Source organism: Oncorhynchus gorbuscha, linkage group LG02, assembly GCF_021184085.1.
Source record: "Oncorhynchus gorbuscha isolate QuinsamMale2020 ecotype Even-year linkage group LG02, OgorEven_v1.0, whole genome shotgun sequence".
Lineage (NCBI taxonomy): Eukaryota > Metazoa > Chordata > Actinopteri > Salmoniformes > Salmonidae > Oncorhynchus > Oncorhynchus gorbuscha.
In genome coordinates this window covers 33924844-33940284 of record NC_060174.1, presented here as the reverse complement: position 1 = coordinate 33940284, position 15441 = coordinate 33924844, and the positions used below count along the sequence as shown (strand labels likewise).

Sequence of the window (15441 nt, the reverse complement as noted above, 5' to 3'; positions counted from 1 at the left end):
TTTAGATTGTGACCAATTGGAGCATTTACCAAACAAGTTTTTTTGTTAATTACTTAGCTAATTGTCAAACCATGTACAGTATTTTTCTTTGTAATTTTGTATTGTTTAAAAAAAACGATGTATCAATACCTGAAATGCTGATGTTTAGGCCACGCCTACCTTTTTATAGTTACAATATTCTTCCTCTTTATAGCTCCTGTTCAGCATACATAGTCTACCTCCTTTTTTAGATAGTCTACATTTTGTATTCTGCCTGGGACATCAACAATGGCAGGGATATGGCCTAGAAGTCACGTCTAAGATATTTCCACAGAACATAAAATATCTTCCAGTTTTCCCTAATCTTAATCCAGTGAATACAACCCTCTCTATAGGAATGAAGACTTTATATAATTATTTTACATCTATACATTCAGTGAAATAGCAAACAACAAATTGTACTGGGTACATAAATATAGCATTGATAGAAGACTGGGTATGAAGAGCATTTGTTCTTATCTGTCCTTATGATTGTACCATCAAACCAATATGCCTTTGTGTGTAGTCATGATAATAGACTAAACGATAAAAGCATTTGGGCAGGAGAGTTCATGTACATTTTGCATTATGGGTAGAAAAAGGAATTTGGCTTAAATTGTGTTATCTTATGATTTATACACCACAACAAATTCCAGTCATTACAACCCTCGCCCTCAACAACAAAAACATTAAAGGGTTTCATTTGCTCACAAGTTGCTGGTCTTGGCCCACTTCATATAAGAGAACATCGCTCCTCCCTCCCACCAACACTGGGAGGAGTGAAGTGAATGTGTGATTCATATGCGATTCCAGGTCACTCCAGGACCCAGGCTTGGCTGGGCAGTCTTTTGGTCCACGGGGAGTCTTTTGGTCCATTGTTACAGTAACACCCTGTGGCAGGAGGGTGCAGGCCAGTCACTATGAAGGGGCCTGGGTACGGTCATAGTCCAGGATCAGACCTTTGATGTGAGAAAGTTTCTGATGCAGATACTCGCATCGCTTCTTCTCTTCCCGGTAACCAGGGAACTTCTGTAAAGTCAAGGCAGAGGGGTGTCAGAGAGCTGGCATTACGGTGACATGGTCAAGGCAGAGGGGTGTCAGAGAGCTGGCATTACGGTGACATGGTCAAGGCAGAGGGGTGACATGGTCAAGGCAGAGGGGTGTCAGAGAGCTGGCATTACGGTGACATGGTCAAGGCAGAGGGGTGTCAGAGAGCTGGCATTACGGTGACATGGTCAAGGCAGAGGGGTGTCAAAGAGCTGGCATTACGGTGACATGGTCAAGGCAGAGGGGTGTCAAAGAGCTGGCATTACGGTGACATGGTCAAGGCAGAGGGGTGTCAGAGAGCTGGCATTACGGTGACATGGTCAAGGCAGAGGGGTGTCAGAGAGCTGGCATTACGGTGACATGGTCAAGGCAGAGGGGTGTCAGAGAGCTGGAATTACGGTGACATGGTCAAGGCAGAGGGGTGTCAGAGAGCTGGCATTACGGTGACATGGTCAAGGCAGAGGGGTGTCAGAGACAAGACCGGCTATACAATAATTAAATTATATTTCCTGCTCATGCGTTACTTACTTTCTTATACTTTCTGTATTTCTGCAGTATTTGCTCCTCCATGAGCTGTAAGGGTGGAAAAATAGAAGACATCAAACCAGGTCTTCAACTGTTTAACCAGAAGTGTTTTGTATTGTGTGGGTGGAAGTGATGTCCGTTCCTTGCTCATACCTTGTATTCCTGTGTACCGGGGGACAGAGTGTTTATCTTGGAACCCAGCTTAACAAACATCTCAGTGATGGTACCGATCTGGTCGTGCAGGGCCCTATACTCATCGTACTCTGCACAGAAATCCTGCTTGTACTGTTGTCGCTGTTCTGAGGCTGTGATGGTGTTGTACTTTCTGGAAAGAGAGACCAACATCTTGTGAGCTGTCATTTCAACAACCAAAGTGGAAAGAGAAACATTCATGGTTCTTTCCAGAAGGTGGCACTGCAGATTAGCAGAGTGATGGCCTATGACTCCCCAATGATTTCATAGAGATTTAGAAATGTAAGACAGATACTAATAACTAGGTGCTTACATTTGTCCCATTTCACGTACAAGTGTGTATTATACACGTGTGAATTGGACATTTGTTTTTTGCATATCCATTACATTACATTACATTTAAGTCATTTAGCAGACGCTCTTATCCAGAGCGACTTACAAATATCCCACTCCCCTTGAGATACCCTCAGAGAGTGGGGTCACGGCCAGGGCTCTGCCATTATAGATGGCGACCCTGGAGCAATTAGGGTTAAGTGCCTTTCTCACGGGGACATCGATGCCTAGTAAATGATTGCTGGCCCAACGCTCTTAACTGCTAGGCTACCTGCCGCTCCTAGATGATTTGTTTTCTAAGTCACTCTTTTATTTATTTTTTCAACACAAAACATCAAAATAAAAAACAACAGCATACAGTTGCACACAAACGTCAATCAATGACATCAGACCCCCCCCCCCCAGTGCTCACATCACTCTGCCACATGGCCTCAAATTGTTTCTCTCTATCGCCCACGCACTTTCAACATTTGACCTTTCCATTGTGTTAAAGGTGGAGGATTGGTTGATTTCCGGTTTAAGTATACGTTTTTTTCAAGATGATTGACAAGAAAAGTATCGTCCAACACATTGGGTATCTCACTACTCACTCAGATGCATGTATTGAAATATGCAGACGGATGGATTAAAAGTACATTTGCATTGTAATACTTCTGACAGACACCTTTCTAGCTCCGCCCATAACTTTTAGACTTCATAGCATTCCCAGAAGGCATGGATTATTGAGTCATTGTTAGTTTTACACTCAGTAAGACCATTCTACTGCCAATGTTTGTCTATTAAGACATGACTCTGCCTTTGTGCTGTAGGATTTGTAAATGTTGTCTCTTGTATAAGACTATGGACCTCGCTTTGTGCATGGGGGCACTGTCTTGCTGAAACAGGAAAGCGCCTTCCCACACATTTGGAAGCACAGAAATGTCTAGAATTTCATGGTATGCTGTAGCGTTAAGATTTCACTTCACTGGAACTAAGGAGCCTAGCTCGAAGCATGAAAATCAGCCACATACCATTATTCCTCCTTCACCAAACTTTACAGTTGGCACTATGCATTGGGGCAGGTACCGTTCTCCTGGTATCGACCAAACCCAGATTCGTCCATTAGACTGCCAGATGATGAAGCGTGATTCTTCTCTCCAGCGAACGCGTTTCAACTGCTCCAGAGTCCAATGGTGGTGAACTGTACACCACTCCAGCCGACGCTTGGCATTGCGCATGGTGATCATACGGTTCTGTGCGGCTGCTCGGCCATAACAACTCTATAGTGAGTGTTGCAACCGAGGACAGACTATTTTTATGCACTACAGAACTCGGCGGTCACATTCTGTGAGTTTGTGCGGCCTACAATTTTGCGGCTGAGCCGTCATTGCTCCTAGACGTTTTCACTGCACTTACAGTTGACCGGGGAAGCTCTAACAGGGCAGAAATTTGACAAACTGACTTATTGAAAATGTGGCATCCTATGACGGCATGTTAAAAGACCCTTCAGTAAGACAATTCTACTGCCAATGTTTGTCTATGGAGATTGCATGGCTGTGTGTTCGATTTTATACACCTTTGAGGAACAAGTGTGGCTGAAATAGCAGAATCCAATCATTTGAAGGGGTGTCCACATACTTTGTGTGTGTAGTTGTGTGTGACTCAAATCAGATTACCTCAAGATTGCCCTGATGTCCAAAATATTTCAAATTGAAATTTTGTGATATGAAACTTAAGTTGCATGCATTTAATAATTTAATAATCTACATTGGACAGACTAGAATTGCATCTGAATTCTGTAATGGAAATTCTAGAAAGCACTGAATTGAGTGACATGTGCTGTCATTTGTGTAAATAGGGTGGCGCATATTTGGCCCAGCATCGTCCGGGTTAGGGGAGGGTTTGGCCGGTGTAGGGAGTCATTGTAAAATAATAATGTTCTTAACAGACTTGCCTAGTTAGCCTTTTATTTAAGAATAAAAAAATTAAAATAAATAAATAAATAAATATATATATATATATATATATATATATATAGTCGTCCATTCCTGATGCTTTTCTCCGCGCAAATACTTTGATAGTGTCTAATATTTCATTTTGGCTGATCTTTGTTTTTAGTGATTATTTTTTGTCTACTGATAAATGCTTCAGGGTTGTTGAGTCTAAGGCTGTAGGATCAGTCCAAAAGTTGCTTAATTTTGATATATATAGATTTTCATAGATGCTTTTAAAATGGTCATTAATCGTGTTAATTCTAAATAATGCATTTGTATTTTTAATCTTTTAAAATTGTAACTGGTTTGGCATGTATTCATTTTGTGAGGGCTGCGAGATGTTAACCAAGCTTATTTGCCATTAGTTAATATGCTTTATTTGTGTTTAACCTGTAGTTGTTGGCTCTCCACAAAAGTAAAATGTCATATTGCTGCTTAAGTTCAGACATTTAATTTTCTTCTTTATAAGAAGTTTATTTTGAATGGGCTTTTTTTTTTTGAATAGTGATTTCTGGGCCTCCCAAGTGGCGCAATGGTCTAAGACACTGAGGCATCACTACAGATCCGGGTTCGGTCCAGGGCTGTGTCGCAACTGGCCACGACTGGGAGACCCATGAGGCGGAGCACAATTGGCCCAGCGTCGTCCGGGTTAGGGGAGGGTTTGGCCAGCTGGGTTGTCCTTGTACCATCGTGCTCTAGCGACTCCTTGTGGTGGGCCGGTGCGCTAGCTTCGGTCACCAGCTGTACAGTGTTTTCTCAGACACATTGGTGGGACTGGCTTCCGGGTTAAGTGAGCAGTGTGTCAAGAAGCAGTGCAGCGTGGCGGCGTTGTGTTTCGGAGGAAGCATGGCTCTCGACCTTCGCCTCTCCCGAGTCCGTACGAGAGTTGCAGCGATGGGACAAGACTAACTACCAATTGGATATCACAAAAAATGGGGGTGAAAAAAGGTGTAAAAGTACAAAAATAAGCACTGTGACATCTGGTCATGTAAAATGGGCTTTATAAATAAATGTGATTGAATTTGATTGCTACAGTAGATGGCAGCATAGGCCTCTCCAACCAAGCTCCTCTTTAAATATTCAATTTCTCATAGAACTCTTTTTAAAACTCTTGCAGGAAAACCACATCTGCTGACAATCTCTTTAAGTGTTCAAGAACCATATGCTTTTTCTTAAAAAAAAAATTATGGAGCCTGTGCACATTCCATGTAATAAGTTGGATTTAGTTGGTCTTTACTTGTATAAAATCAAAGTTAACCTTGTCTGTTCTGTCGGTCATTGAAGAACTAGATATGACATTTTAGCAGACACGACATATGAGGGTGGTGGGCATTCCATGGAATGGGAGAGTCATAATATGAATACATAGTCATTATATACATTACAAATACAGTGTAGATTGTGTGGGCATGTGGGCTGAGCAGACATTTAACAGAGAATACACAAAAAACAAAGCAAAGGTGTTATTTTTAGGGATTTTAAGCTCCAACTCATCTCCTAATGTAGCAAAAGCCTGTGGATTATGTAATTTATATATTGGAGAAAGACAACCACTTAAGTATTGTGGTCAGTTTGTATTGCCTTGTAAATTCAATTAAAGTATAGTGGATGATGGGGTTCTACTTGGGGAGAGTGAGTCCACCAAGAGACTGAAGTGAGATGAGTGGAGGCCCCACACAAAACTGTCTGTCTGATGCCCTCCCAGTCACCTCGTCCCAATTCCTCGGATAGAGCCCCTTTCCATTCTCACCAATAGCCACCATTGCATCTTAGCTATAATAATAATAACAACAACTCGACACAAAAAAATCCAATTACATTGTAATATAGTTAAATCCTTCCGACTCTCTCCCAAGCCCATTCCTCTCCAACTCCCCCTCCCAGTCCCCCCCCCTTACCCCACCCAATCTCCCTCCCTATCTCCCACCCTTGGACATCCAAGCCAAACTTGTACCAACCTCCTAACTTTTCCCACCCTTCCTACTGCTCAGACACACTTACACCCATCCACTTACTCATCCATTCTCATTATTTCCCAAACATCCATCCATCCTGTATCCACACACCCATTCTCTCACACACCTACTCACCATCCCTCACACACCTACTCACCATCCCTCACACACCTACTCACCATCCCTCACACACCTACTCACCATCCCTCACACACCTACTCACCATCCCTCACACACCTACTCACCATCCCTCACACACCTACTCACCATCCCTCACACACCTACTCACCATCCCTCACTTTTCCCACACACACCTATTCACCATCCCTCACACACCTACTCACCATCCCTCACTTTTCCCACACACACCTACTCACCATCCCTCACTTTTCCCACACACACCTATTCACCATCCCTCACACACCTACTCACCATCCCTCACACACCTACTCACCATCCCTCACACACCTACTCACCATCCCTCACACACCTACTCACCATCCCTCACACACCTACTCACCATCCCTCACACACCTACTCACCATCCCTCACCATCCACCATCCCACACACACCTACTCACCATCCCACACACACCTACTCACCATCCCACACACACCTACTCACCATCCCTCACTTTTCCCACACACACCTACTCACCATCCCTCACTTTTCCCACACACACCTACTCACCATCCCTCACTTTTCCCACACAGACCTACTCACCATCCCTCACACACCTACTCACCATCCCACACACACCTACTCACCATCCCTCACTTTTCCCACACACACCTACTCACCATCCCTCACTTTTCCCACACACACCTACTCACCATCCCTCACACACCTACTCACCATCCCACACACACCTACTCACCATCCCTCACTTTTCCCACACACACCTACTCACCATCCCTCACTTTTCCCACACACACCTACTCACCATCCCTCACTTTTCCCACACAGACCTACTCACCATCCCTCACACACCTATTCACCATCCTTCACTTTACACACACTTTCCCTTTTGACTTGTCTTGTCAGTGTCCATGTAGCCCATTGGCATTGGCTACTTCTGTCGTTACTTCATAGAGGAAAACAATTACTTGGAGAAAGTATAGGTTGTATTGGGGGAGGGGGAAAGGATATTGTCTCAACTTAAGATAAGCTGGTGTTCGGCATCACCGTATGTAGCCTAGTGTGCTCATTGTTTTTTCCTACTTTGTCCTCTTCAACTGGGAAGGTTTCTTGTAGCTTGACTAGGGATTCACCGGCGCTTATGAATTCCATCCTTTGCGTTCCCTTCGATACCCACAGCACTGCCGGGAAGCAGAGCTGAGACTTGATCCCCTTTTTCTCCAGTGTCTGGTCGAAATGTATTCCCTCGTCTCTCTCATCCTAGTTGACAAGTTGTAGATTACAATGATTTGGTATTTAGCGTTCTTCTGTCTTCTGGTGATAGATTCACATCCAGTTCCTCTGATACCAGTTTGACCACTTGGCTGGAAAGGTCTCCTTTTTCCTCATATTCCAGTGAGGACAAAATACTAGTTTTTTCATCCAATTCATCTTCTGAATTCTGCAACTTGGTTTCCAAAAGGCTTGTTTTGTTGTCTTGACCGTTCATGTTCGCGCCTTGTTTGACTGTGTGTGACTGACACCACAGCATCTATTGTCTTTTTGAGCTAATCTCATTTTGTAATAACAGATTGTAGCAGTTTGTTTTGTTGTGCATTGAGAGCATTTTAGCCATGTTTTCCTAGATATCCTTTAACTGTTCATTACACGCATCTGCATCTCCAAGTTGCTCCTTATCTTTTCCTCCGGGGAAGCCATGGCTTATGGACTCGTGTCACCGCGCCCATAACGCTATCCGGGGCGGTGCAGCCAACGGGTTTCTCCACGCATCGCGCCGACAGAAACAAACATCTTTCTGGTAAGAAGAGTGGCGGGGGCGTATGCCTCATGACTAACGAGACATGGTGTGATGAAAGAAACATACAGGAACATACAGGAACTCAAATCCTTCTGTTCACCTGATTTAGAATTCCTCACAATCAAATGTAGACCGCATTATCTACCAAGAGAATTCTCTTCGATTATATTCACAGCCGTATATATCCCCCCGCAAGCAGACACATCGATGGCTCTGAACGAACTTTATTTAACTCTTTGCAAACTGGAAACCATTTATCCGGAGGCTGCATTCATTGTAGCTGGGGATTTTAACAAAGCTAATCTGAAAACAAGACTCCCTAATTTTTATCAGCATATCGATTGCGCAACCAGGGGTGGTAAAACCTTGGATCATTGTTACTCTAACTTCCGCGACGCATATAAGGCCCTGCCCCGCCCCCCTTTCGGAAAAGCCTACCACGACTCCATTTTGTTGATCCCTGCCTACAGACAGAAACTTAAACAAGAGGCTCTCACGCTGAGGTCTGTCCAACGCTGGTCCGACCAAGCTGACTCCACACTCCAAGACTGCTTCCATCATGTGGACTGGGACATGTTTCGTATTGCGTCAGATAAAAATATTGACGAATACGCTGATTCGGTGTGCGAGTTCATTAGAACGTGCGTTGAAGATGTCGTTCCCATAGCAACGATAAAAACATTCCCTAATCAGAAACCGTGGATTGATGGCAGCATTCGCGTGAAACTGAAAGCGCAAACCACTGCTTTTAATCAGGGCAAGGTGTCTGGCAACATGACCGAATACAAACAGTGCAGCTATTCCCTCCGCAAGGCTATTAAACAAGCTAAGCGTCAGTACAGAGACAAAGTAGAATCTCAATTCAACGGCTCAGACACAAGAGGCATGTGGCAGGGTCTACAGTCAATCACGGACTACAAGAAGAAACCCAGCCCAGTCACGGACCAGGATGTCTTGCTCCCAGGCAGACTAAATAACTTTTTTGCCCGCTTTGAGGACAATACAGTGCCACTGACACGGCCTGCAACGAAAACATGCGGTCTCTCCTTCACTGCAGCCGAGGTGAGTAAGACATTTAAACATATTAACCCTCGCAAGGCTGCAGGCCCAGACGGCATCCCCAGCCGCGCCCTCAGAGCATGCGCAGACCAGCTGGCCGGTGTGTTTACGGACATATTCAATCAATCCTTATACCAGTCTGCTGTTCCCACATGCTTCAAGAGGGCCACCATTGTTCCTGTTCCCAAGAAAGCTAAGGTAACTGAGCTAAACGACTACCGCCCCGTAGAACTCACTTCCGTCATCATGAAGTGCTTTGAGAGACTAGTCAAGGACCATATCATCTCCACCCTATGTGACACCCTAGACCCACTCCAATTTGCTTACCGCCCAAATAGGTCCACAGACGATGCAATCTCAACCACACTGCACACTGCCCTAACCCACCTGGACAAGAGGAATACCTATGTGAGAATGCTGTTCATCGACTACAGCTCGGCATTCAACACCATAGTACCCTCCAAGCTCGTCATCAAGCTCGGGACCCTGGGTCTCGACCCCGCCCTGTGCAACTGGGTACTGAACTTCCTGACGGGCCGCCCCCAGGTGGTGAGGGTAGGCAACAACATCTCCTCCCCGCTGATCCTCAACACGGGGGCCCCACAAGGGTGCGTTCTGAGCCCTCTCCTGTACTCCCTGTTCACCCACGACTGCGTGGCCACGCACGCCTCCAACTCAATCCTCAAGTTTGCGGACGACACAACAGTGGTAGGCTTGATTACCAACAACGACGAGACGGCCCACAGGGAGGAGGTGAGGGCCCTCGGAGTGTGGTGTCAGGAAAATAACCTCACACTCAACGTCAACAAAACTAAGGAGATGATTGTGGACTTCAGGAAACAGCAGAGGGAACACCCCCCTATCCACATCGATGGAACAGTAGTGGAGAGGGTAGCAAGTTTTAAGTTCCTCGGCATACACATCACAGACAAACTGAATTGGTCCACTCACACTGACAGCGTCGTGAAGAAGGCGCAGCAGCGCCTCTTCAACCTCAGGAGGCTGAAGAAATTCGGCTTGTCACCAAAAGCACTCACAAACTTCTACAGATGCACAATCGAGAGCATCCTGGTGGGCTGTATCACCGCCTGGTACGGCAACTGCTCCGCCCTCAACCGTAAGGCTCTCCAGAGGGTAGTGAGGTCTGCACAACGCATCACCGGGGGCAAACTACCTGCCCTCCAGGACACCTACACCACCCGATGTTACAGGAAGGCCATAAAGATCATCAAGGACATCAACCACCCGAGCCACTGCCTGTTCACCCCGCTATCATCCAGAAGGCGAGGTCAGTACAGGTGCATCAAAGCTGGGACCGAGAGACTGAAAAACAGCTTCTATCTCAAGGCCATCAGACTGTTAAACAGCCACCACTAACATTGAGTGGCTGCTGCCAACACACTGTCATTGACACTGACCCAACTCCAGCCACTTTAATAATGGGAATTGATGGGAAATGTAAATATATCACTAGCCACTTTAAACAATGCTACCTTATATAATGTTACTTACCCTACATTATTAATCTCATATGCATACGTATATACTGTACTCTATATCATCGACTGCATCCTTATGTAATACATGTATCACTAGCCACTTTAACTATGCCACTTTGTTTACTTTGTCTACATACTCATCTCATATGTATACACTGTACTCGATACCATCTACTGTATGCTGCCCTGTACCATCACTCATTCATATATCCTTATGTACATATTCTTTATCCCCTTACACTGTGTATAAGACAGTAGTTTTGGAATTGTTAGTTAGATTACTTGTTGGTTATCACTGCATTGTCGGAACTAGAAGCACAAGCATTTCGCTACACTCGCATTAACATCTGCTAACCATGTGTATGTGACAAATAAAATTGGATTAGATTTTATTTTATTTTATACATCACTGATTGCTCACCCAGTTGCTTGAGGATATGTTAATTTATCGATTTTAGAGGCTTGATTTAAACTTTGTCTGGTTTCAACATATAAACATATAGCTACTCACACCCCATGCGTTCTATTGGTACGCGCTTGCGCCTCATCTCAGTCATTCTCAGTGAAGCTGCGCTATTAATGCACGTTTGACAGACCATTTAAAACTTCAAAATATTCCACTATTTATGTGAATGTTTTCAAGCAAAATCCAGACCTTTTGGAACAAATCACTTTCCTTTCACAACCAAAGTGACTAAAGTAGTAATACCATTAAACAGAAACATTGGAGCAACAGATGGCAGAAACAGAACCTGAGACTGAGACGTGAGACCACATACTGGTTTCACTTGTACCATGTTTACAAAATGAATGGGTTTCACATAACTTATCAACCTAGAAGTACAACTCAGCAACCCAGGGCGATTCTGGAGAACTTGTGAATGAAGCAGTGTGTTTAAACTTACATTAAAAAGTCGGGCAGCTCCTCCGGTGATGTACGAGTGACAGGTGTTTTAGCCCCCTCATTGTCTGGAGATAAAAACAAGCAGAGAGAAAAAAAAGTTAATGTAATCTGCCAATGCAAACGTGATAAAACTCATATCATACCAAGGCTGATGGAGTCGTTTATCACTACTACGGATAAGAGACCTGCTACAAGGCAGGCAGTGACGCCAGAAGCGCCCCAGATTGGGAGTCAGAGCAGCCTGCTGACTCGATGGACCGTGGGTCACCCAGCTGTTCCACAGAATCATTTACACACTAGCCAGGGAAAGGGATGGGGGTTGCTAGCGGAAGCTACATACACAGCTCCCTTTCCACTGGAAATTCTCTTCAGGTCATTGATTTGTCGCCACTCTGTTTAAAACCTACAGCAATTCACTGTGAGCCGTATATCTAGATATGTCACCTAAACTATTGGGGACCGATCCCTTTGAAGTTTCAAAATACTTTTCTAGAGCAGGTCGTTTTTTTTACTACTGTAATAAATATGGGTTAGGAAAACAGACATTTTGACTGGGTTTTTACTACTTTGCAAATGGAAAGTTTTAAGGTCAGTGTTTATGTATACGGAGAGTGTTTATTCATATGTATACAAATACTGGGCCCTCTTTCCTGTAATCTTGTTGGCTCAAATACACTGATTAGATGGTTATTGTAAATGATTAAACTTCTGATTTCAATGCGGTCATAGACCAGTGGTGCTGTAAATATATCCTTTGATGTCATTACTGTATCATTATCAACATGTTCTGTTTCTGCTATCATTATAGTCAACAAGGCCTCAAAATGATATCATTTAGTTGAAAATTACATTGGGAAAGAGATGGTGCCTGTCTTACCAGTGATGTTTTCCTGGTTCTGTTTCAGGTCGGGACTGTTCTCTATCCAGTCCTGTTTTAAGCGCTCCCTGTCCTTGTCTTTGTGCTTCTTGGACTTCTTCTTTTTGTGCTGGCCATTGGCTAGCTGCTGGTCAGTGCAGATGGAGGGCTCAGTCTGTGGAGCCTTGGGGCTTGGTACTGCTAGGCCTGGCTCTGTCCTCTCCAGCTTGGGAATACTGGAGGAGCAACCCAATGTTTGCCTTGTGTAGAGACCATTAGGGCTTCCCTGGACGTGATTGTTGGTTCTCTCAAACTCTGTTTTGGTCTGTACACTGGTGTTGCCTGGACCAGATGAGCTACGGGCTCCAAAGGTACCAAGCTGTCCATTGGAAGGAGACTGCAGAGATAAACTGTGGTCTAATAGTCTTTGCTTCTTGGGGGTCTGATAATCAGATAGGTCGGAGGGCACGGGGCGTTTCTATGAGAAGGGTAAAGAAGAGGTTTTACCTGTAATACTACTTAGCGAAAACCAACTTACCCTACATTTGAAAGGAATGGCTCCTCTACATTAAAACATCCTAACTGGCTCCTGAAAATGTCAGTGACTGAACTGCCTCCAGCACTCCAATGAATAAAAAGCAGATGCTACCAAACCAAGCAACTTTCCTCTCATTTCTCCTTTACTCAAGCTTATTCTGCAGTCAAAAGGCATAACACTATTCAAACATAAATTATTTAACCCCTGAAATTAATCTGTGCATTCTCTTTATTCTTATCAATCTCAAGCTTTTAAGAAAAACAATGAGTAAGGGCAGGATGTAAGAATTCTTTTAGAGTTAGGTAGGAGAGTATTTACCACAGAGGGAGTCTTGACCGGGCTGAGTTGTGACGGAGAATCCGCAGGGGTTTTGTGGAATGAATGGTTTGACTGGAAACTCTTCAACTGGGTACTGCTGCTCAGTGGCTGCAGTTTCCTGCAACATTTAAAAGGGGAAGACATTTTTACTTTGCTATTCCGTTTATGTTAGAGCAGATAACCCAAGCTTAACTCATTTTTTTGACAGATTTATTCTTTTTTTATATAACGTGTAGGTCTAATCCGGAATGCACACTCATTTTAGCTGGTGTCAATTCCACAAGTTACCACCGGCTAAATCTATGACTTTTAAAGGCCTGTTTTCTCTGTTCCATTTGTGCAATCCACTGTCTCATCAGCCCTGGCAGGGAAGTTAAACTTTATCTCCACTATATATTTTTAAAAAAGCATCTAGACATGATCACATTTATTTTAGACTAACATTTCGTTTTCAACAGCGGATATTTGTATAAACATTGCGGTCAGTCTCCGATATTTGCAACATTGTTTCTATATTCAAATTCAATCTTCAGCTGTCCCATAGTAATGTTAAACGTGTCGGGAGTTGGGATGAGACAGACAGGCAGGCAGCTGTTCTCATCCCGTCAAAATCAGCATTGTTCTTTGTGTATATCCATACAAATTATCAATAGAAAACATGAAAAATTAAACAAAGTGCAGCTAGTTTGCTGTCTTTCCAGTTTCAGTTTGAAGTGATTGTGTTAGCTAGCTCCTCTGAACAACAGTGTGCTAACGAGAGAGCACATTTCCTACGGCAGGCGAAATCGGGCATCATTAGCTCATTTATTTGAGTACATCCATAACAATGTCACTATAAAAACAGCTTAAACAAATGCAAATGCAGCTACTTCGTTGTTATTCTGGCTGCACTAGTGTTTGACGTGGCTGTAAATTAGCTCGCTAGCAAGCAAGGGATAAGAATGTTGGCAGTCAGGATGGCAGTGGAACATTTAGAACGAACGACTGGGTCGCGTCCATAGATACAGAACATAACGACTGAATGAGTCTGGCAACCAAACCGATAGAACGCCGCTTGGGTAGCAACCCTAGGTGTGTGTCGGGACTATATCTTGTGGAAAACATGTTATATGAAAATCATTATTTGAATATGTTGGTAACTGGTTGTATAAACGTGAGTATGCCCTCGAAGCCAGTGTTTGAAGGATATATTGGCACGGTTTGCCGGACCTCAACTTTTTCTCGGGCCTAACACCCGTGCCAATATCTCCTCCAAACACTGGCTCCTCTGGCATTATCACTTAAGTACATAATGGTTCAAACTCCAATTGCAATTGTATGGTTTACAGAGAAGTGAGCGAGGTGGCGCCATGTTAACAGAGGAAAACACAACACAAAACAGGTTGAACCGGTTGGTACTGCAAAGTCCACCTTGACGCAGCTGTTCACATGAATATTGCATTAGAACAAATAGACCACATTGTCAGACAGATGTTACACTCCATTTATCTACACTTGACCTCAGGGTGAAACTAACACATTTTTCAGCATGTTTCAAAATGTTAGGCTGTTTGTAGTGTTTCTAGGTTACAGAACACAGATTACATCTGCAAGAGGCAGGCACTAAGACAGAGCGGTGTCCAGTCACTTCAGTGAGGAGAACAATGGTGCCAGATGCAGGCTCTGTTAGGCCAAACACTCCTCTCTCCACTGGCAATCTGCTTCCTCCAGCTCCTTCCTCACAGAAACCTCACTGGAATCAGAGTTCCATCATACCTCCCACAGCAGCCACATGACCTTTTCAACTACATGATCAATGGAATCTCCTGGAAGCACCACTGGCTTTCAGGACATTCCAGACATGAGACCCTCTGACAGACTAGGCTTCCAGCAATATGGTTGCTTTCTGGGATAAACTATAAGGAAAGGCTCTGATATCGAAAACAATTGTTGTTGTTTTTTTAAACGGTCATACACTGATGAGCCACATCAACTTTACTCTGTACATGCAGCAAAACAACATGTCCACTTCCATTCAGAGCTCTCTTTAGAACATCTGAGTAGTGTAAACAGAACGGAAACAATAAGCAGGCAGGAGGTCCATCCAAAAAGCTTATGAAACCCACCCCCTAACTGACCAGTGGCAGGATAGGACACGTACTTAACGTGGGATGACGTCCACGCTCATTCTGAACAGCTCAGCCAGGCTACCTTCCTCTACATTAATGCTATTTGACAACACCAAGCAGAGAATATTTCTCTCCCCGCTTTGATGTGCCCATTAAGAAATTCATCTGTGTAGAGAAAT

General features: G+C 44.0%; 1 protein-coding gene across 1 annotated transcript in view; it reads right to left on the bottom strand.

Moving 5' to 3' along the window:
• Positions 1-369: 369 nt before the first annotated feature.
• Positions 370-15441, bottom strand: part of LOC124001299 (RNA polymerase II elongation factor ELL2-like) — a 52186-nt gene continuing 37114 nt past the window's right edge. Inside the window, exons 7-12 of the mRNA XM_046307977.1 lie at positions 13155-13272; positions 12320-12776; positions 11444-11507; positions 1744-1915; positions 1594-1638; positions 370-1047 (exon numbers count right to left, since the gene is read on the bottom strand). Coding sequence (XP_046163933.1) covers positions 937-1047; positions 1594-1638; positions 1744-1915; positions 11444-11507; positions 12320-12776; positions 13155-13272 — 967 coding nt within the window. The 3' untranslated portion in view covers positions 370-936. The remainder of the gene's footprint in view (positions 1048-1593; positions 1639-1743; positions 1916-11443; positions 11508-12319; positions 12777-13154; positions 13273-15441) is intronic.